General features: G+C 45.5%; 1 protein-coding gene across 5 annotated transcripts in view; it reads left to right on the forward strand.

The window, feature by feature from the left end:
* ZNF454 (zinc finger protein 454) overlaps positions 1-23,263 on the forward strand; it is a 51,080-nt gene that overhangs the window by 16,191 nt on the left and 11,626 nt on the right. For 3 of the 5 annotated variants that reach the window (XM_037734430.1, XM_037734431.1, XM_037734432.1), the window contains exons 2-5: positions 238-480; positions 991-1,127; positions 4,800-4,926; positions 5,339-5,428. In XM_037734430.1, the coding sequence (XP_037590358.1) occupies positions 1,095-1,127; positions 4,800-4,926; positions 5,339-5,428 (250 nt within the window). In that variant the 5' untranslated portion in view covers positions 238-480; positions 991-1,094. The remainder of the gene's footprint in view (positions 1-237; positions 481-990; positions 1,128-4,799; positions 4,927-5,338; positions 5,429-23,263) is intronic. The other 2 variants (XM_017517116.2, XM_037734433.1) reach the window with 1 other exon arrangement.

Raw genomic sequence — 23,263 nt, forward strand, 5'->3', positions numbered from 1 at the left:
GAGTTGGGTGAATAGGGTTCCTACCCTCCCCTGTCCTCACCCCGGCAAGGCACACAAACGCAGCTTCTGCCCACCTGTGACTCCAGGCCACCCAAACTGTGCCCCAGAGAGTGAGAACTCTGAGGCCAGAGAAGGGCTTGCCTAAAAGGCTTCGACAGTGAAGAGCCAGCCTTCTTAGCCTCCTTTTTGAGGAGAAAGACGACTACCCTCTTTTTCCTATTCTCGCATCACTCCCAGATTAGGCAGCTGTTCCAAAGCTGCAGAGGGAGAGGGAGAGGGAGAGCGGAAGCCATCTTCCAGTCCAATCCAACTCAGACATCGCCCTCAGTTGCCTCTCCCCAGCACCCCCACCTTTTCGGGTACATCCTGGTGAGTTCTGGAGCTGAATAACTTGTTAAAGAGACAATTCTTGGCCGGGCGCGGTGGCTCACGCCTGTAATCTCAGCACTTTGGGAAGCTGAGGAAGACGAAACACCTGAAGTCAGGAGTTCGAGACCATCCTGGCCAACATGGTGAAATCCCAGTCTCTTCTAAAAATACAAAAATTAGATGAGTGTGGTGGCAGGAGCCTGTAATCCCTGCTGCTTGGAAGACTGGGGCAGGAGAATCGCTTGAACCCAGGAGGCAGAGGTTGCAGTGATCCGAGATCGTGCCACTGCACTCCAGCCCCTGGGTGACAGAGTGAGACTCTGTTTAAAAAAAGAAAAAACAAACAAACAACAACAACAAAAAACTATCTTGAGATTGCTCAGTGAGGCTGAAGGGAAAGACCAGAGGGTGGGTGGAAGGTGTGAGAACTGGGCCTGGAGCAGGCTTTCTGCAAGAAGTCAAGCTATAGCATCCTCTGAATCAGGAGAGAGAATGGGGAGCAAACAGGGAGCAAAGAACTCACTGTTTGGGGTACTGGAGGCCTCCCAGGATGTGAATGCCCACTGCCTTGCTCTGGACTGCTATATGAGAGCTTTTGACCCAGTCCTCTCTTAATTGCAGATGTGTAGACCCTTCTAGCCTGAGGAGTCCTAAGGGTGCAAAACTCCACACCTGCCTCCATAGCACTTTGCCTGTCCCTAAGAGGGCTCATCAGAGAAGAAAGAATGGCTGTCAGCCACCTGCCAACCATGGTCCAGGTGAGTCGGGGTTTCTTCCCCCTAAATTGCTTTCTGGATTTGAAGAGTGTGGCATGTTTCCTTCCTCAGACTAGGAGCTTTTCTCCCAATCCAGTCCCACCCAGACACTGACCTCAGTTGCTTCTCCCCAACCAACCCCCCACCCGTATCTGGCTCATCCTGGTGGATGTTGGAGATGTGTCATTTGCTAAAGGTCACATAAATGTCACAACTGGGACTGGAATGCAAGTTCCTATGAAATGAAAACCTGTACTCTTTTCATTAGCAAGTAAGGTTAGCGATCTGAAGTGGTAAAGGCATGTATTAGTCCTTTTTCGCATTGCTCTAAAGAAATATCTGATCCTCGGTAATTGATAAGGAAAGAAGTTTAATTGACCCACGGTTCTATAGGCTGTGCATGATATCAGCCTCATCTACTTCTGATGAGGCCTTAAAAAGCTTCTGATCATGGCAGTAGGTGAAGGGGGATGCAGGCACATCACACGGTGAGAGAGGGAGCAAGAGAAAGAAGTAGAAGATCCTAGACTCTTAAACAACTGGATCTCAGGTGAACCAACTGAGTGAGAATTCACTCATTACCAAGAGGATGGCACTAAGCCATTCATGAGGGATCTACCCCCATGATCCAACACCTCCCACCAGGTCCCACTTCCAACATTGGAGGTCACATTTCAACAAGAGATTTGGAGGGGACACACATCCAAACCATATCAGGGTGGTACCCCACATAGAGCTCAGATAAGGGCAGAGCGGGAACACTTTTTTGGGGAAGTGGGATTTACTAGACTTTTTTTTTTTAATGACACTTGCCTTTTTTTAACCGATGAAATGATTGAAAAGACTATGCTTCCAAAAAGTTCAATGAATTCCTAAAATGCTTTGAGCAGGCCTAGCATCTTTAGAATAAGAGTATGGACTGTGCTTTGAAGGAAACAGTATTCATTTGGGCATATACATTCTGATACATTTGGTAAAATTGTTCTAATTGCTTCACATTTAAACCTCCCCAAGGACTGAAATGTGTGGCAGGAATCAATGGAAAGGATGACCAGCTAGGTGAGAGTGCCGTGTTCAACATAGCCGAGCTCACCGGCCGCTCCCCTCCTCCTCTTGGCTTCTGACTTGTCACTTAGGACCCATCTCATGCACCAGGTTTTCTGTGAAACCTGTCTCCACCCACGGTTCCAGTCTGCTGTGATATTTTACTTCCCTAGCCTTTTCCTCAAAGTCATTGTCGGTGTCACACAATTTATCTCATGTTTAGAGGCTGCCTTAATTTGGTTGGCATTTAACAGACATATGTTAGGGTTGTAAAATGTGCCAGGAATTATGATCTGGGCTAGAAATACAAAGTGAATGATAAATAGTCCCTGACAAATTGGTTCATGGCTTCAATTCAAGTGTTTCTTGACTGCCTGCCATGTACCAAGGCTTTGGATGCAGGTAGCAGAAACCTAATTCAGACTGACTTAGGCAGAAACAGCACTTACTGGAAAGATATGGAGGTGTTTACCCAAATGCAAAGGCAAAGACACAGCTGGATGTTGCCTATGGAAGTGGGGTCTAGAATAACCTGAGAGTCCTTTCTCATTGACCTTTGGTTTCTTCTCTGGGCGTCTGCTTACCTCTTCTTTCTCAGTGAATACTGGCTCCCTTAGCTTCTCAGCCAGCTGGGAAGACCAGAGCTGTAATAGTTACTGGATTTTACATACTAGGTTAGGTTTCAGGTACACCTGTGTGTCAGGACAGAGAGACTTTCCTCTGTGACCCCCTCTCAGAGTTTCTAAGGGACTAGTTTTAATCAGAAGGAACAAGGTCCTGTTGTGTAGAATGACTGGTTCCATGGGACCCATGAGTGTATGCACATGTGCCCAGGTGTGCGTGTGTGTGTTGAGGGTGTGTGTCACAGGGTGTGTGTGTGGGGGCGTATTTGTGTGTGTGTGTGTTTGGGTGCGTGTGTGCTTGCATATGCGTGTTGAGGGTGTGTGGGGGGATGTGCAGGGGTGTGTCTTTGTGAGTTTGTGTGTATGTCTCTCTGTTTGTGTATTTCTGTGTGTGTATATGTGTGGGTATGGGTATGGGTGTGTGTGTTTGTGTATATGTGCATGTGCACATGTGTGGTGTGTGTGTTTGTGTTTGCGTGTTTGTGGGTGTATGGATATGGGTGTGTGTGTGCTTGTGTGTGTGTTTCTGTATGTGAGGGGTGTCAATAGGGTATGTGTGTGCTTGTGTGTGTGTCTGTGTGTGGGGTGTGGGCATGGGTGTATGTAGGGGTGTGTGTGTAGGTATATGTGTGTGTGTTTCTGGGGAGTGGGTATGGGTGTGTGTGTTTTTGTGTAGGTATATGTGTGTGTTTAGGTGCATGTGTGTGTGTGTGTGTCTCTGTGTGTGGGGTGGGTATGGGTGTGTGTGTTTGTGTGTAGGTGTATGTGTGTGTGTCTCTGGGGGAGTGAGTTTGGGTGTGTGTGTGTAGGTGTATGTGTGTAGGTGTATGTGTGTGTGTCTGTGTGGGGGGTGGGTATGGGTTGTGTGTTTGTGTGCAGGTGTATATGGGTGTGTGTCTCTTGGGGGTGTGTGGTTATGGGTGTGTGTTGTGTGTGTGTGTGTAAGTGGAGGGGTATGGGTATGTATGCTTGTGTGTGTGCTTGTGTGTGTCTGTGTGGGGTGTGGGTATGGGTGTGTGTTGTGTGTGTGTAGGTATATATGTGTGCATAGGTGTGTATGTAGGTGTGTGAGTGTATGGAAGGTGGGAAGGTACACCCTGAAAAAAAGCAGGAGTGGCTGAGCAGCCACAGATAGGTGCCAAGTGCATGGGTCATGTGCCAGATGTGGGGAAGGCCAAGAGATGTAGAGACAGGCAGTCCACATCCTGGAGTTAACAGTCTAGTGGGGGAAACTGAAAGTAAACCAAACATCACAATAAAATGGGACAGTGCCTTGATGGCCCTCATAGGTGACTGTGGGAACTGTCAGGGAAGGCTGCGTTCAGCAAGTGGTGTCTATGCTGAGACCTGAGTAGGATTTGGTCTGCTGGGGTGAGAGGAGAGGCAGGGCTGGGCGGTTTGAGGGTGATAGAAAAAATGTTCTAGGCTAGGCCAGGCACAGTGGCTCATGCCTGTAATCTCAGCACTTTGGAAGTTTGAGGTGGGTGATCACGAGGTCAGGAGTTCAAGGCCAGCCTGGCCAACATAGTGAAACCCCGTCTCTACCAAAACTACAAAAATGAGCCAGGCATGATGGTGCACAACTGTACTCAGGAGGTTGAGGCAGGAGAATCACTTGAACCTGGGAGATGGAGGTTGCAGTGAGCCGAGATGTTGCCACTGCTTTCCAGCCTGGGTGACAGAGTGAGACTCCATCTTGACAAAAAAAAAAAAAGAAAAAGAAAAAGAAAATGTTCTAGGCTAAATGAATGGCAAGTTGGAAGTCTCAGTGTTGAGGAAGGCTATCTTCACCACCATATGTGTTTTTTCAGAGTGGGTAGCAATGTCTAGTCCAAGGCTCAGCCCCTAGGAGACCCTGAAGGGGGCTTAACTGGCCGCAGAACACCAGCTCCCTGTGTGCCAGCAGTCCTGTAAATCTCCAGAAGCTTCTAGTGGCTGCCAGTCTCTTTTCCAGATAACCATGTGCAGGGGTTGCCCCTGGTCAAGGAGAATGAATTTGTTGTTACAGGAATCGGTGACCTTCAAGGATGTGGCTGTGCTCTTCACTCAGGAAGAGTGGGGGCAGCTGAGCCCAGCCCAGAGGGCCTTGTACAGGGACGTGATGCTGGAGAACTACAGCAACTTGGTCTCACTGGGTAAGTGGGACCCCTGCAAGGTTTCTCTTCACTTTCAGGGATCTCCTCAGGACTCTTATATTGACACCATATAGAAGGTTCGGTTGGACCAATTGAGGATGCTGTCTTCAAGAGTGTTATTAATACTTGCCTGTCCTTAGTGTCCTGGGCACAGGCCTCTTTTGGAGTCCTCTCAGATGCCTCAAAAGTGACTAGGGGTCAAATGCTTCCTTTCTGGCAGAGAGAGGAATGTGTGAACAGGTTGTTTTAGGCTTGAGTCATCTTTTCCTTCTACTGGGAATGCACCTGGCCCTGGGCTTTCCTATCAAGTCCCCTTTTCCAGGAAGTTCTGAGGGCCAGGCTTTGTCTTTGCAATGATTTTTATCTCTTGTATAAACAGATGTGGTTCATTTTTGTCTCCCCTCAAAAACAGGGCTCTTAGGACCCAAACCAGATATATTTTCCCAGCTGGAAAAAAGGGAAGAGTGGATGCCAGAGGACCCCTCTGGAGGCTTCTGTCTTGGTAAGAATCATGTGTGTGGGAGACAGGGAGGAGCCCTGCTGGGTAGGGAAGGCAGGGAGGCTTGCAAATGCACAAGCCTGTGGATTGAGAAAGCACCTCTTTCACCTTTGTTCACCTTCATACCTTGTTGCTTCATTTGTCCTGGCCTGCACTGCCAAAATGTAGTAGGCCCGGACCCTTCCCGCAATGATTTTTCTTCTCTCCCTGTTTGGCATAGAATCTGTGGTCTAGAAAAGACTCAACTTCATCTGGGCAGTTCTCCCCACACCCCTGTGCATGCGTGTCCTGTTCAGCATCTGACAGTGCAGTCTCTGCCTGCTCTTCTCTCATGAGGAGCCGCAGCATGGCAGCTTTTGGTCTTAAGAGCCAGTTACCATGTGTCTACTAGGCATCTCCTCTAGTAAACATTGCACGTTTCCTCAACTACCTCCATATGTGTTTGGCCACGCAGATTATCTTCTACATTTTGCCAGCTATTGTCTTAGACTGCAAGTGCCATGGAGACCAGCTTTATTGCATATTTTGCTGTATTGCTCACACCTAGCACAGTGCCTGGCACCTAGTAAGTGGCACAGACTTGTTGCCTGGGGATACAAAAGACATGGCAGTTTGGTGACTGTTACTTGTCTTGAGGAGCTCATTGTATCTGGTGGCTTAAGGGCAGTGGTGTGTTTTCCCCCCATAACCCCCAGTATTCTAGAGCGCTTAGTGCCTTACCCAAGTACTGTAGTGTTTCACTTTCAGCTAGCATTTTGTAGGCTGTCAAGTATTTTTACAAACCTTTTGTTATAGATTTTTCACAGTGACCCAGTGTAGTAGGCAGGAATTTATATCCTACAATAAATAACTGTGTACCTGGAATATCTAAGACCCAATCTGTTATGGAAATTCAGTATCTTTTTATTTTTATTTTTTGAGATGGAGTCTCACTCTGTCGCCTAGACTATTGTGGCGCAATCTCAGCTCACTGCAACCTCTACCTCCTGGGTTCGAGTGGTTCTCCTGCCTTAACTTCCCCAGTAGCTGGGACTACAGGTGTTTACCACCATGCCTGGCTAATTTTTGTGTTTTTAGTAGAGACAGGGTTTCACCATGTTGGCCAGGCTGGCCTTGAACTGCTGACCTCGAGTGGTCCACCCGCCTTGGCCTCCCGGAGTGCTGGGATTACAGGCGTGAGCCATCTCGCCCAGCCAGAAATTAAATATCTCAACTCTAAAACTCAGTTGTCAACAAAAATGTTTAATATATTCAATAGCATTCTGAATAATCCATGAATTTGTATGTTCCATTATCAAACTAAGGCATTTTAAATATTTTATTCTGTGTTATACAAAGAGTCTTATAACAAAAATGGAGGAAATTAAAAGAAATTCATTCATACTTCTACCACCTTGGCATAACTTTTTCTACTTAAATCATACTATCATCCATTCATTCATGATTCATGAAGTCTAATTCTTCATTGCACCCTTGATAGAGGAGTATGGAGATGAAGAGGACTTTTTTGCCTACAGAGATTTCATAGTCATGTGTAGGTGATGACGTGAAAGTACAGCGAGCTGCAGTTCACTGCATCCAGGCCCCTCCCTGCATTCTGTTCCTGCAGGCCTGATTTCTGAGTTGCCTGGTGTTGGAGCACTGGGGCTGGTTTGTGAAGGATGATTAGCAGTTAGCCAGTCTGATATCAAAGAAGACTTAATTTATGTCTCAAGAAAGTTTTATAGCTTATCCATTTCCTATTAAAGTTTTATATGTATATATAATTTATTAAAATTTTATATATTTTACATAAATTATGAATTCTATACATTTATATTAATAAATTTACATAATGTATAATTCATGTAAATTATATATGTGTGTATATACATATATATATATATATATATATATTTTTTTTTTTTTTTTTTTTTGAGGCACAGTCTCCTTCTGTTACCCAGGCTGGAGCGCAGTGGTGTAATCATGGCACACTGCATCCTTGAGCCTCCTGGGTTCAAGTGATTCTCCTGCCTCAGGCTCCTGAATAGCTGAGACTACAGGTGCTTGCCACTGCCTGGCTAATTTTTATTTATTTATTATTGTTTTTGGGACAGAGTCTCGCTCCGTCACCCAGTCTGGAGTGCAGTGACGCATTCTTGGCTCACTGCAACCTCTGCCCCCTGGGTTCAAGTAATTCTCCTGCCTTAGCCTCCCAAGGAGCTGGGATTACAGGCACCCACTGCCTTGCCTGGCTAATTTTTTGTATTTTAACTGGAGACAGCTTTTCTCCATGTTGGACAGGGTGGTCTCAAACTCATCACCTTTAGGTGATCTGCCCCCATCAGCCTCCCAAAGTGCTGGGATTATAGACATGAGCCATTGCACCTGGCCTTTCTTTTTTAGTATTTTGTCCAGGCTGATCTCAAACTCTGGACTTCAAGCAATCCTCCTGCCTCAGCCTCCTAATAAAATTATATTTTAAAAAAATAGGTCTCTTATTTTGTTTTTTGTTCACTGAGAATTTCTGCTGTAAAGAAGTGCTAGTCGTTTCCAAATGACTAGTATTTTCCCTTCCTAGTTCATATTCATTCATATGTTTATTGAATTCATTTTTAGCTCTTTTCCTCTTGTTTCTGTATTTCTGTATCGTTTCTTAATGACTGGCTAAGACATCAAAGACCATAGAGAGCAATGATAATAGGTTTTCAAGGTATTGGATCTAGAAATTTTCCATTGTTACACTAATTAGTCATGGTTTATAATATATACTTTTTTTGTGTGTGGAGATGGTCTCACTATGTTGCCCAGGCTGGTCTCATACTCCTGGGCTCAAGTGATCCAGCAGCCTCAGCCTCCCATAGTTCTGGGATTACAGGTGTGAGCCACCTTGCCTGGCTGACGCTTACTTTTAATCATAATAAGAAAAAAGTCTTTGGTAAATAGCTTTCCTTTTTAGTTTTCCTATTGTCTGTGCTATGAGTCAGAGGAGGGGAAGAAAGCTGACATTTGAGCACCTGTGGATCAGCACCAGGCTGAGAGATTTGGGGGGATTTGTGTTAGCTGCCCCTTTTAATTCTTACAACTTGTGAGGCGAGGATGACTGACTCCACTTCGGAGAAAATGGAGCCTCAGCTGCTGAACTAATTTGGACTGATGTAATGCTGCTATTAAGAGGCAAGTTAGGGTTAGCATGAAGCCAGCAGGAGACCCATCTGACCCTTCAAGTGTTACACTTTCTTCCCCTCTTCAAAAGAGCTTAAATTACATAGAAATTGTTCACTCACTAAATGTAAAGAAAACTGATCTCCTAATTGAGTAGTTGCTAATACCTTTCATAATTTCTTCCTTATTTATTAATCTGTTGAGGTTTCTTTTTGTTACATCAACTGTACATTTTATTATTTAGTTTTATCATATTTTTTGAGTTATAAAATAGATTACAACTATGTATCATCTTTGACTTTAACATTGTATATTATATCCTTTTATTTCCAAATTTATTATCTGAATTTTTTTCTCTTAAATTTGCTTGGAATTTCTTTTAGAGAACCATTTCTTATTTATTGCTCTTACATGTAATTTCTGCACACTCCATTACCATTTCTTTTTTTCACCATAAAATAAATTTGTTTCGATTATTGTACATCATGTATACAAAAAATAATATGTAGTATTTTTAAACAGTTTAAAGAATGATAAGGAAGTGATGCCCATATCTCACCATCCAGCTTGGGAAATGGAACACTGCTGCACTTTTGAAGTCCACTGTGCCTCTCTGTGTTTTCTTCATCTTATAACAAAGAGACCTACTAGCTTGAATTTTATACCAGCATCCCCTGTGCTTCTCTTCGTGGGTTTGCCACAGACTTCTACAGATCTAAGCAATATTTGCTTGGCTTTGCATGCTTTAAAACTTAATATGTATGTACTTTACTGTATAAACCTTTCTACAACTGGCTTTTTTTCAGATCCCTGTTGAGGCATGTAGCTCTAGGTCATTTCTGAAATTGCATTTTTCCTTCAATGACTATACCTTAATTTATCCATTCTTCTGCTGCCAGTTGTGTAAGTTGCTTCTAGACTTTTTACTGTTATGGATAATGCTGACCTGAATATTCTCGTACATGTTTCCTTATATACATGGACCTTGTTTGGGAGTTTCTTTGTGTATATTCATCGATGTAGAGGTACTGGATTTAAGGGTATGTGCTCCTTCAACTTTACTAAATATTCCCAGATTGATCATCAAATTAGTTGTTCCAAATTATACTAATAGTTGATGCAAATTGCTGTTATTTAATATCCCTGCCTAAATTTGGAGCCTTCAGAGTTTTAAGGAATTCTTAGTCTTATACCTGAGAAATGGTATCTTGTGGTTTTTGTTTACATTTCCTTCATTACTAGTGAGGTTGAACGTCTTTTCATGTATTTATTAATTATTTACATTCTATGACTTACACATTCCTATTCTTTGCCGATTCTTCTATTATAGTTTCTTTTTCTATTAATTCATAGGAGCTCTCTCTGTATTTAGGAATCTATACTTTTTCAGTTGGTATGTATGTCCATTATCTTCTCCAGTCTATAGCTTACCGTGTCTCTTTCTTTATAAACAGAAGTTCTCATTTGATAAAGTAAAATATGTCACTCTTTGTCTTTCTGATCTTTATTCTTAATGCTTTCCGTGTCCTGTTTAAATGATCTTTTCTTTTTTATTTATTTATTTATTTATTTTTGAGACGGAGTTTCGCTCTTGTTACCCAGGCTGGAGTGCAATGGCGCGATCTCGGCTCACTGCAACCTCCGCCTCCTGGGTTCAGGCAATTCTTCTGCCTCAGCCTCCTGAGTAGCTGGGATTACAGGCATGCGCCACCATGCCCAGCTGATTTTTTGTATTTTTAGTAGAGACGGGGTTTCACCATGTTGACCAGGATGGTCTCGATCTCTTGACCTCGTGATCCACCCACCTCGGCCTCCCAAAGTGCTGGGATTACAGGCTTGAGCCACCGCGCCCGGCCTTAAATGATCTTTTCTACCCTTTGATACATGAGGGAAGAACTTTGTCTTGTTTGCTCTTGTATCTTGGGCATACTAGGTCTCAGTACATATTTGTTGAATAAATAAATTTCTAATAATATTTACTGTAAGGCTTATTCTCTGAAAGGTTTATTGCCGAGTTTAAAATGAGGAAACTGAGGCCTGCATGAGAACAATTAGATGCCAGTTTATTTGGCTCCCGGGCGAGGTTCTGTGGTTCTGGGGAAAGAGGCCAGGGAAGTCTCGCCTGACTCTTCTGGGCATGGGGTTATATAGGGAGGGAAGGCACTCTGATTGGCTGTGGAGAAACAGGATGTGGACGTGGCAAGTTGCTATAGGTAGGTAGGTGGGATTTCCGGTGAGTGGGCTGGACGGGGCAATGTGCTATTGGGCAGGTTTTGGCAGGGCTTCTTTTAAATATTGGCAGGGTTTTCCAACGGCTGGCTAGGTCCGAGTGCAGAGTTTAGTGTCCAGTGCAGACCCTGGTGCTGAGTGCAGAGGGGATTTCCAACGGTGGGCTAGGTGCCAAGTACAGAGTTTAGTGTTGAGTGCAGAGGTGGGCGTGGCGAAGCTAGATGCTGAGTGCAGATTCTGGTGACGTAATTTTCAGGCGTGGAGAGGGATGGGTGTGTCCGAGCTCCCGGCGAGGCAACCGGCCTTACATTCTGACCCTTTTGATGATATAGGACGCCGCTTCTTCCTGGCTACCTCCTGCTGAATAGGGGCATAGTGAGGTGGAGGGGTCAGTTGGCTGGTGCCTTGATTGGGAGTTGGATATAAGGGTGAAGTATCATCTGGTTTACAGCAACCCTGGAAATTTCTCTCATGCGGGCCTGTAAAAACTTGAGAAAAAAAAGGGGCTAGTATTAGTAGAAGACACACAACAATAACGAGGGTGATAATGGGAGCTAGCCAGGTAAGCATGGGGGATTGCCACCAGTTGAGAGACGAGGCTGGGGTGCTTTGCTTCCTGCGGAGATTCTCTTGGAGGCAATAGAGAGTGTTGACATTTTCTTCCACAAGTCCTGTTTCATTGATGTAATAACAGCACTGCTCCTGGAGAAACAGACAGGTACCTCCTTTTTCTGCTGTTAGTAAGTCTAGGGCCCGTCGGTTCTGGAGAGTCACCTGAGCCAGCGAAGTGATTTGTCGCTGGAGGGAGGCTAAAGAGGTGGCTGATTCAATAGCCACATGGAGCTTGTCTTCCAGTTGAGTGGCTGAAGTGATGCTGTAGCCCATGGCACCACTCCCTATTCCAGCTGCTACTAGAGAGGATGCTAAAAAGAGGCCAACTACTATTGGGAAGAAGACTGCTCTTTTGCTCCAGTGATTAGGGGACGGTGTGATGAGGGATAGGAACTCGGCTTGTCTGTAGACTTCTAACTGCGGGACTAGTGTGACGGGCACACAGGAGAAAGGGAGGGATGTGTCGATAACTTTGGCTAGGGTTCCATTACACCGAAAGTATCCTCCTGGAGGCGCGTAAAGGGAGGATTTTACTTTTACTGTGGCGTTGCAGCTGGAGCTCTTGGCTGTTCTGTAGCAGAGAAAGAGATTTTGAAAGTGCACCTTGAACAGTGGAATACCCGTTAAGGTGATATTAGGCTCCTCTTTCTCGCACTCTCTCTCTCTTTCTCTCTCCTTCTCTCTCTCTTCTTTCTCTCTTTTTCTCTCTCTCCCTCTCTCTTTCTCTCTCTCTTCTTTCTTTCTCTCTCCTTCTTTCTCACTATACCTGCGTAATCGTTTGTTGTAGACTTGGTGAGAAAAAGAGGGGCTGCACAAAGTGGAGTAACGCCTTGGGCCCTATATATAAGGATTGGTGGATTTTAGCAATAATTTTTGGGGCCTGTTCCCGGGGAAGGGCAATTTTGTTGTTTAAGAAGATTTAACCCTGATTAGACTTGATTCCCCCTTTTAATATGAGGGCCTGTTTCTCTGATGGTGAGTAAATTGGCGGTGTGGCCATGGTGAGAAACAGGACTGGAATGGGGGCTAGCCTGGTACTAAAGATTTTGCTGCTGCATCTGCCCTTGCATTGCCCTGGGAAACAGCATCCTGCTGGGCTTGGTGCCCTCGGCAGTGGATGACAGCGACTTCTTTGGGCAGTGATAGGGCCTGCAGGAGATCAGAGATTTGGGCAGCACTAATTATGGGGGACCCTTTTGTAGTAAGAAATCCCTGCTCTTTCCAGAGGGCAGAGTGGCAGTGGGTAATAAGAAAAGCATACTTTGAGTCAGTATAGGTATTTGCTCGCTTTCCCTGTGCTAACATGAGAGCTCAGGTTAAGGCAATGAGCTCTGCCTTTTGCGATGTGGTTCCATTGGGGAGGCGGTGTGCCTCGAGGGTGGCTGGATCTGTAACTACTGCATAGGCGGCTTTTTGCTGCCCCTCAGCTGTCACTATTGAACTCCCATCTACATAAAAGGTAAGGTCTGGTTTAGGTAGGGGGAGGTCAGACAAGCCCTCTTGAGGTTTAGTAAGTGCCTCTATTAGTTCAGGATAGGAATGGGCTGGGGAGGGGGAATGGGATGGAAGGGGAAGCAGGATAGCTGGGTTGAGTGGAGAAGTGGGATGAAGGCTGACTGTAGGATTTTCAATAAAGAGTAGATGAAATTCCTGCAGGCGAGAGGGTCCTAGGTGAGCGAGAGATTTGTGAGGGAGAAGGTCGGTTAGCCGATGGGGAGAAAATGCTGAGATGGGCTGTCCTAAGGTAAGTTTTAGGGATTCCTTGGTGAGTTCTGTTGCCGCCCCCAGGGCTTGCAGGCAAGGCTTCCATCCCCTGACCGTGGAGTTGAGTTGTTTTGATAAGTAGGCTACTGGACGATACATGGGACCCAGGGGTTGGGTTAAGACCCCAGCTGCAATCCCCTGTTTCGCATCAGTGACAAATGGAAGGGGCAGCTGAGATCTGGCAGTTGGAGTGGGGGTGCTGTGGATAAGGCAGTTTGTAGGGTTTTAAAAGCCTGCTTTACTACCCCAGGATGGGAGAGGGGTCCCATGGGTGTTTCTTTAGCAGCTGCATACAGAGGTTTAGCTAGGCAGGCAAAATTAGGTATCCAGTGGTGGAAGAATCCTACAAACCCTAAAAAGGAAAGAATTTGGTCAGCCGTCTCTGGAGGCTGTAGCAAAAGGAGTGCCTTTCGGCAATTTGTTGTTAGGCTTTTAGTTGTAGGGGTGAGGCGAATGCCTAAGTAGACTACCGAGGTGACTGATAACTGTGACTTAGAGGGAGATAACCAGTACCCTTGAGATCCCAGAAAGTTAAGGAGAGTGGCAGTGTGCTGCTGAGACAGGGAGAGGGAGGGGCTACAAAGTAACAGGTCATCCACATACTGAAGAAGGAGACTGGGTCGAAGGGGACAGGAGCTAAGATCAGCTGCTAACGCTTGTCTGAAAATATGGGGGCTGTCTCTGAATCCCTGGGGCAGGACTGTCCAGGTTAGCTGTTGCGACAGGCTGGTGTCTGGATCAGTCCAGGTGAAGGCAAAGAGAAAGTAAGACTCAGGGTGTAGGGGAATGGTAAAGAAGGCATCCTTGAGGTCAAGAACTGTAAAATGGGAGGTAGTGGAGGGAATGCTGGATAATAGGGTGTATGGGTTGGGGACCACAGGGTGGAGGGGTACCACTGCCTTGTTGATAAGGTGTAGGTTCTAAACTAGGCAGTAGTCGCCAGACGGCTTCTGGACTGGCAAGATAGGAGTATTACAGGGGGAACTGGTGAGGATAAGGAATCCCTGGGCTAGGAGTCAGGTAATGATAGGCTTTAGGCCTTGACAGTGGGTTTTTTGAGATGGGAAACTGAAGACATGAGGGAAAGTGGGTAGGATTTTTTAGAAGTATCTTAACTGGTGTGTGATGTCTGGCCACTATGGGCTTGGAGGTGTCCCATATCGAGGGATTGACTGGCTTAGGAGGAATAGGGGGTTCAGGCGAAGGGTTAAGACAGGGCGTGGTGTTGGTTAAGAGTGGCAAGAGGAGGTGGGCTGGTGATGGGCTTGAGTGTGGGGGGCCAGTGAGTTGGAGAGTGGTCCCCACAGTTTAGAGAATGTCTCGTCCTAAAGGGACTGGGCATGAAGGTAAGATTAGAAAGGAGTGGGAGAAGGGATGTCCCTCAAGGACACAGGCTAAGGGATGAGTTTGGTTAGGACAGGAAGGCTTTCCATTAATTCCCCTGACTGAAACCTGGGAAGATATGCTAGGTCATGAGTAGGAAGGCAATACAGAATATGTAGCCCCGTATCCACTAAGAAGGAAATGGACTTACCTGCTACCTGCAGCGTTATTCTGGGCTCGGCGAGGGTGATGGGGGTCCTCGAGTCCGGGCTGCATCTGTCGTCCAGAAGGCCGAGAAGTTCAAGTGGAGGGACTGCTTCCTGCGGACCGGCCTGCCTTCCACATAGAGATGTGGGGGATGAGCCTGCAGCCTGGGATGGGCAGTCAACCTTGCAGTGTCCAGTCTGTTTGCAGCTTGGGCAAGGTCTGGGAGGAGGATGAGGACAGGGGCACTGCCGCACCCAGTGTCCCTCCTGGCCACATTTAAAACAGGGCCCAGGCAGGGCCCTAAAAGAATTTTGGAAGGGTTTCGATGGACCCCTCCACCAGGTGCTTAGTAGACTGCTGGCCTCAGGGCTGCTGCAAGAGCCTGGGTTTGGAGGCCTACCTTTTGCTGTAAACGGGGCTGGCGGGTGGTCTCAGCTTTTTCCTCTTGGCCATTAAAAACTTTAAATGCCAGGTTTACCAGGTCTTGTATGGGAGTTTGGGGGCCCTCCTCAGCTTTTTTAAGTTTCCTCCTTATATCAGCCACTGACTGGGAGATGAAGTGGGTGGTTAGGACTGTAGCCCCTGCTAGGGAGGCTGGATCCAGCCGGGTATGGAGGATCATAGCATTAGTTAATCGGTTAAGGAAGGTGGCTGGGTTTTCATCAGGACCCTGAGTTATTTCCCTTAACTTGTCATAATTAACTACCTTCTGAGCTGTGCTTTGCATGCCTGCTAGGAGGCACTGTAGCATTTGGTCTCGGCGGCGATGGCCATCTTGCCAGTTTGATAGTCCCAATTAGGGTCGGCCTTGGGTAGCGCCGCCATGCCTACTGGCATTTGATTGTTTGTGAGATGTACCTGATCAGTGTGTGTTCAGGCCACTGTAAGAAGGCAGTCACGCTCATCTGGGGTAAGGGTGGAGGACAGGATTACGTAGTGTCATGCCAGGTAAGGTCGTACACCTGGGTGAAGTAATGAAATTCTTTGGTATAAGCCATAGGATTGGTAGAGAATGACCCTAGGCATTTTTCAATGGCTGATAGATCAGAGAGGGAGAAGGGAACATGCAGGGCATAGGAGAGGATTCTCGTTGTTGAGAGTACAGTGTGAGCAGGTGTGAGCACTAACAGGAGAGGCTAAGTTGGGATCAGGAAGAGGAGGAGCAGGAGGGGGTTGAGGTTTTGCATAAGGCGGGGGGTCAGTAGGTCAGGCGAATGGAAAGGAGAGTTCTTCAGGCGGGTTGGGGTCGGAAAGGGAGGAAGAGAAGGGTGGAGGAGCAGAGGGTGATGAGGAAGTTTCCTTGGCCAGTAGAACCTGGGCGGTGGTGCAGGAGGAGCAGAGGGCAGGGCGGGAGTGAAGGTACCAGAAAGCCTGCATGTAGGGACCTCGGACCATTTACTGTTCTTTTGGCAGAAGTTGTCTAAGTCTGTCAGGACATTAAAGTCAAGTGTGCCCTCTGGAGGCCACTTAGACTGGTTGTCTAGGGGATACTGTGGCCAAGCCACGGTAGAGAGGAAAAGCAGCCTCTTCTTTTTAATGGAAAGACCCAGTTTGGGTAGATTTTGGACTAGGCACCCTAATGGCGATTTAGGGTCTGGGTGGGATTTCTGATTGCCCATGGTTCATCTTCTTGTGGGGTAGTTAGGGGTAAGAAAGGAATATGGAAAGATATTATACCCAACGCAGGCAGAAGTACTCCTTTCCCAGGGGGGAATACTCCTTTCTCAGGGTAGGGTGGCTAGAGAATTTACAGGTGGCAACAATTATGATGAGAAAGAAAATAAAAAGAGACAGGGCTAGGGCTATCTGAGACAAAACCACATATAGGATTGATGGACAAAGTGTGGGTGCCCCCCAGATGGGAGACCAGTCTGATGCCTTCCCGGCCATGTCCCCGAAGGGATGTTTCAGGGTGTCTTGGCTAAGGTGTATCCGTATAACCCCCGGGCCTGGTCACCTTCAGTTTCCTGAGGTGAATCACCATTATGCCTTATGATGTCCCCGTGGAACCGCAGGTTGAGGCCCACACAAGCCCTGTAGCTGTCAGGCCGTGGGACTACACATAAACTCACTCGCTCGCTCGGGATTAGGATGAGAAACCAAAAGTACGGTTTCTTAATTAACAGGAGCTTATGTGCCGAAAGGCTGATTTGAGATAAATGTTTTAGTGCTGTAAGCCGGGGGATTTGATCCTGCTGTTAGGCAGGGCCCAGGTCTGCAAACAGGGCTTCTGAATACCCAAACCTTGGTGGCTACTGCGGAGATGTTTGGAAGGTGTCCCAGACTGCACTTCCGAACACTGGAGAATACGAGAGGGTTCAGGAAGTTGGGGATGTCTCCCTCAGAATCCTGACCCTGAGAAACCCCTCACAGGGAGAGGACAAGAGTGTAGGGACATCTCCTCTATGCTCAGGTCCTCGGGACAAGGCTGGGGCCCTGGGCCCACCGCGAGAAATGAGAAGGAGTCCCTGAAGCGGCCGTGATTATGAGCAGGGAGTCTATGAGGCAGGCAGTGGGAGAGGCTGTGGGCAACAGGAGTCTTACCTTGTGGTGGAGCGGTTCCCTGGTCTGGCTTCAGATGAAGAAGTCAGTTTCCCCCAGGAGGGGTCTTAGAACTCCTCCCGGGTTTTGGCACCACTTGTAAGGTTTATTCTCTGAAAGGTTTATTGCCAAGTTTAAAATGAGGAAACTGATGCCTGCATGAGAACCATTAGATGCCAATTTATTCAGCTCCCAGGCGAGGTTCCATGGTCCCAGGGAAAGAGGCCAGGGAAGTCACGCCTGACTCTTCTGGGCATGGGGTTATATAGGGAGGGAAGGCACTCTGACTGGCTGTGGAGAAACAGGACGTGGACGTGGCAAGCTGCTATAGGTAGGTAGGCGGGATTTCCGGTGAGCGGGCTGGACGGGGCAATGTGCTATTGGGCAGGTTTTGGCGGGGCTTCTTTTAAATTTTGGCGGGGTTTTCCAATGGCTGGCTAGGTGCCGAGTGCAGAGTTTAGTGTTGAGTGCAGAGGTGGGCGTGGCAAAGCTAGATGCTGAGTGCAGATTCTCGTGAGGTAATTTTCAGGTGTGGAGAGGGATGGGTGTGTCTGAGCTCCCGGCGAGGCAACCGGCCTTACATTTACCTTTTTCTTTTCTGTGTGTTGTCAAAAGTTTGTCCTTTTTTAGGACTTTTAAAAGAATAAACATTTGACTTTGCTGATCCTTTCTATTTGTGTTTATTTTAATTTTTGCTATTCACTATTTCCTTCAACTTTTTTGGAGTTTATTCTGTTTTTTCCCCCTTTTTCTTTCTTTTAAGCATTTATTTTTAATCAAAGTAATACAGGCATTTAATGAAACTCTACGAGGTTTGTAGTGAACAGTGGTGGCTCTCTCCCCCCATTTCCCCATTTTCCCCTCTCTAGAAGTAACCACTCTCTCTTCTTTTAGCTGATTATTTGATATATTTGCTTCCATTTCTCCAAGTCGCATGGTTGTATTGCTAACTCTTGACTTTTCAGTTTTAGACATTACATATTGAATTCTTTCTATAAAAAGTGAGGCTTAAACTCACCTTCTGCCCCTTCAACTACTCCTGCCTACTGTACTTTCCATTCCCTGTCCACCCGGTTGTAGTGTAGCTTTCATTTAATCAATAGTCAGTGTTTTTACATTCTTAAACACTAAGCAATGTATTCCTAGAGTTCATTGGTTCTTAGTTTAGTTTTTATTGTCATTAATTTGATCTCAGCCCTTCTCTCATTGTCTTTATCTTTTCTAGAGCCTTCTGACCTCCATTCTAGGAGGCTGGGCCTTCTGCATCTGGTGCCCAGCTGGCATCCTGAGAATCCCCTTCTCTTCTGCGCAGTTCACTATGCTGTTCACTGTGTCCCGTGTCTTCTTTCATGGTTTGCTCTCTCCCTTTGGTGGCACACATCTCCTTGTAGCTTCTTTAGGAAGGATGCAAGGAAATAAATATTTTGTAGCTTAGCTTGTCTGTAGATGTCTTTTTTCCTCTCTGACACCTTATGGATCATTTGACTGGATACAATTCAGGACTGGAAATCATTTTCCTTCAGAAATTTGACATTACTCCATTGTTTTCTGGACCTCAGGCTGCTGTTAAGAAATCTGAAATCACTGTTTCTTAATTATTTATAACCTGTTTTTCCTCTTTGAAAACTTTCAAGATCTTCTCATTTACTCCAGTGACCTTAAGTTTCCCAATGATGTTCCCTGTTGGGGTTCTATTTTTATCCACAGAGCATTGATGAGCCTTTGCCTGAGCATTTAGTGAGCCTTTCCATCTAAAATTCCTGCCCAGCCAGGCGTGTTGGCTTACACCTGTAATCCCAGCACTTTGGGAGGCCGAGGCAGGTGAATCACTTGAGGTCAAGAGATCAATACCAGTGTGGCCAACATGGCAAAACGCCGTTTCTACTAAAAATACAAAAATTAGTCGGATGTGGTGGTGGGAGCATGTAATCCCAGCTACTCAGGAGGCTGAGGCACATTGCTTGAACCTGCCTGGGAGGTGGTAGTTTTAGTGAGCTGAGATTGCACCACTGCACTCCAGCCTGGGCAGCAGTGAAACTGTGTCTTAAAAAATAAAAATAAATAAATAAAATTCCTGCCCATTGGCTGTAGGACATTTTCTCTATTATTTTTTTATTTCCAGCTTCAATTTTTTTCTGTTTCTCTTTGTGGAATGCTTGACACTAATATTGGACACTGTAGACCATTCTAATTTTTTCTCTGATTATTGAAATTCCCATCTTTTATGCTATTTTGTGTATGTGCTTTTTGACAGGTTTCCAGAACTTTATCTTCCAACTCTTCTACTGAGGTTTTTTAACATAATTCTTACTCGGCTTCATCAAAATACAATTACATGGAATAAAATTCACCAATTTGAAGTGTAAAATTTGATCAGTTTTGACAAATGTCTACAGTTTGTAGCCATCAGAAAATCAAGGAAAAAAACATTTTTCTTATCCCCAAAGTTCTCTCTTACCCCTTGGCCGTTAATTCCTTCCCCTTCTCACAGTCCCTCGCTGCGACTGACCTACTTGCTACCACTGTGAGCGCCCTTCTCCAGGATTTCATATGAATGGAGTTGCATAGTGCATGTTCTGTCTGGTCTCTTCATTGGCATCATGTCTTTGACGTTCCTCCCTGTTGTTTTGAGTGTCAGCAGTTCCTTGCCATTGCTGAGTAGCCTTCTGCTGTTTGCTCATCCAGATCCCACAGTTTGCTCATCCATTCATCACTAGTGAGCATTTGAGTTTACAGTTTTGGGCTAAAGCCACTATGAACATTCTTGTGTAAGTTTTTGTGGATAGTTTACATGTTTTGTTTTTGTGGGCATATGTTCCCACTAGGGTAATTGCCTAGGAGGAGGATTGCTGGTTGTATACCAAGTGTGTGTTTAACTCTGTAATAAACTGTGAAACTATTTTCAAAGTGACCATTCCATTTTGTATTCCCACAACCATGTAGGTGAGATCTGGTTGCTTCTTATCACACTGGTTAGGACCTCCTTCACAAAGTTGAGTAGTAGCTGTAGCGGGGCAGCCTTGCCTTCTTCCCTATCTTAGCGGGAAAGCATTTAGTCTTTCACCATTGAGTATGATGTTATCTGTAGGCTTTTTGTAAATACTCTTTATTAGGTTGAGGACGTTTATACCCATTTCTGGTTTGATATGAGAGTTTTATCACAAATTTGTACTAAATATTTGTTTAATGTTTTTCTCAATCCTTAAGATGATGCTGTGGTTGGTATAATGAATTATGTTGGTTTTTAAGGACCAAGTGAAAGTTGTATTTCTGGGATAAACGTAACTTAGTTTTCACTTACTATCTTTTTTAAGTATTGCTGAATTGGATTTGTGAACAATTTGTTGAAGATTTTGTATTGATTTTCATGAGTGATATGAGTCTATAGTTTCCTTTCCTTATGACATCTCTGTCTCTGGTCTCAGAGTAACGTTGGTCTCACAAAATGAATTGGGAAATTTCTCCTTCTGTTTTCTGAGAAATTTTGTCTCAAAATACTGTTATTTCTCCATTAGATATTTGGCAGAACCAGTGACATATTCTTGGCCAGGAGCAGAAGACTTGTGGGACAGTTTTAAACTATAAATTCAGTTTCTGTGTCTTTCTTCTCTTTGATGGTTCGCAGATCACAGCCACGGCCTTCCCGAACCCTGATCTCTGTCCTCTCAATTTATTGAGATCCTGGGCTCTGTTTTGGTCCTGTGCCATGACCTGGAGCCTGCTTCCAGGACCTACCCTGGGGCATCCATAGGTCTTACCTGGCTTGTTTTCCTTCTCTCAGGGACCACCATCCTCGACCACCATTTGTCATTTACCTAAAAGCAGTCATTTCATACTTTTTTCTGGTTTTCTAATTGTTTACAGAAGTAGCTATTTCCTTTTTGAATTCTCTAATCATTTTTAATTTCCAAGAACTCTTGTTTCTCCAAATACTGCCTTTTAAAAAGATAAACTCTTATTCCTGTTTTACAGTTAAAATATCTTACATTGAAGATAATGATTTTCAAAAACATTTTCTTTTCCCATCATTGGGTCAGTTTTCTCTAGTTTTCTGTTTGATGATTTGGTATTTCTTTCTTGTTAGAGGCTTTCCTCAGCTACCTAGTAATCCTTCATTGCCTACCAAACTAACAGTGGGAAGACGAACGTCCTTTTGGAAGCTCTGCATGGGTAAGTGGGGTTTCAGTCTTGTCACAGTTCTCTGGCCCCAGGTGTCTTTGGTCTAGACCAGCTTTCTTTGTTCTCTTCTGAAAAAAAAAAATTGCCACCTTGAGAAAGGGCAAATCTCCTAGTTCCCTTGAGTTGGGAAGAGGATCTAGACACCTACAGGCAGGGTAAACTGACCTTAAACCAGTCTTCCTTATTTTATCCATCCTAACTTCCACTTCCAGATGAAATTGATAGGACCAATTCTTGAAACTTTCAGTGATTGAAGAGTGAATTGGTCTAGTGTTTGGTCCCTCCCAGTGTTTGTAGACCTCTTAGCTACATTGTATAGGAGGCTTGGAACATAGTACTTATATGCCACTTCAAACTCTTAAGTACATTAAGTATTTTAAAGCTTTTTTTTTTTTTTTTTGAGATGGAGTCTCACTCTGTCACCCAGGCTGGAATGCAATTCTGCGATCTCGGCTCACTGCACCTCCACCTCCCAGGTTGAAGTGATTCTCCTGCCTCAGCCTCCAGAGTAGCTGGGATTACAGGTGCATACTACCACGCCCAGCTAATTTTTGTATTTTTAGTAGAGACTGGGTTTCACCATGTTGGTCAGGCTGGTCTCAAACTCCTGACCTTGTGATCCACCCACCTTGGCCTCCCAAAGTGCTGGGATTACAGGTGTGAGCCACCGCACCTGGCCTTTTTTTTTTTTTTTTTTTAAATATGGACCAATGCAGGTAGGGCTATTGTTGGGAACCAGCCCAACCCTGTACTTGGGTGCCCCATGTCCCTGCAGTGACGAGGGAGTGAGAAAAGAAATAAAGACACAAGATTAGAATTTTACAGCATGGGTCCAGGGGTCCAATTCACTCCCGCTGTGTGATCCAAGTGCGGGCTGATCCGAGCTGGCCTTGAGCTCTAGGCTTCATGTGCTTTTATTGGATACATTATCTTGTTAATCTTGCAGGCTGTCAGGGGCAGGGGGTTGAAGAGGAAGATAGCCTGAGGAAGAGCATGTGTTTGCAGCATTCAACAGCAAACATGGTTCTCCTAAGAAATGCTAACTAAGGACACAGATTTTACCACCCATTGTCTCTCCAGGTGTTTTGGCAAGAGAGGCACAGCAGATAAGGCCCATAAGGTCTGAACGCATACAGTGCATCAAGGGACTTTTCTCTCCTGAGCATTGTAGACACAGAGCAATCGGAATTGCTCCATATTCTGAGAACACAGGCAGAGCCTATGGTGATCCGGTGATCTCTGCCTTTTAAGGCCTTCCAGCCTTACCAGCTCCCAGCTCCTAAGTCTTGTGAGCAGAGGTTGCATTATTTCCCAGAGTCTTTTGCATAAGCTTCCTTTACGAGGTCCTCACACACACTGTGTTGGGAAGAGTTGTGGGACCAGAGCAGCTTCTTTTCTGCTCTGCAACCATACCGCAGTGTTCCGCGGTTACAGGGTGCTCTCAGACAGTCCTCACCATAGGCCTCCTGTTACGCTTGATCTCTGCTTTCATTTTACTGCACCATAGTTTGGATATGATCCGTGGCACAAATCTTGGTATATGAAAAGCAAAGCAAGCTTGTAATCATTTAACTATAAGTAACACAGGTCTGCCCCTGGCCATCTCTTCCCATAGGCTATAGCCTCTCAATTCAGCCTACCCTAAAGTGACTTGGTACCCTGTGAGTGTGACTGAGTTGCTCATACCAGAGTGCTCTTTCATACTGCAGGCTAAATCAGTGCCAGTAAGTCCAGTCTTACTGAACTGGCTTAATTCACACCTCATTAATTTTTCAGTGTGGTCAAACCAAGATACATTTGACTCCTGTCTTGATAAAATCTTTTTTTTTTTTTTTTTTT

Source organism: Cebus imitator, unplaced genomic scaffold (genome assembly GCF_001604975.1).
Source record: "Cebus imitator isolate Cc_AM_T3 unplaced genomic scaffold, Cebus_imitator-1.0 Scaffold618, whole genome shotgun sequence".
NCBI lineage: Eukaryota > Metazoa > Chordata > Mammalia > Primates > Cebidae > Cebus > Cebus imitator.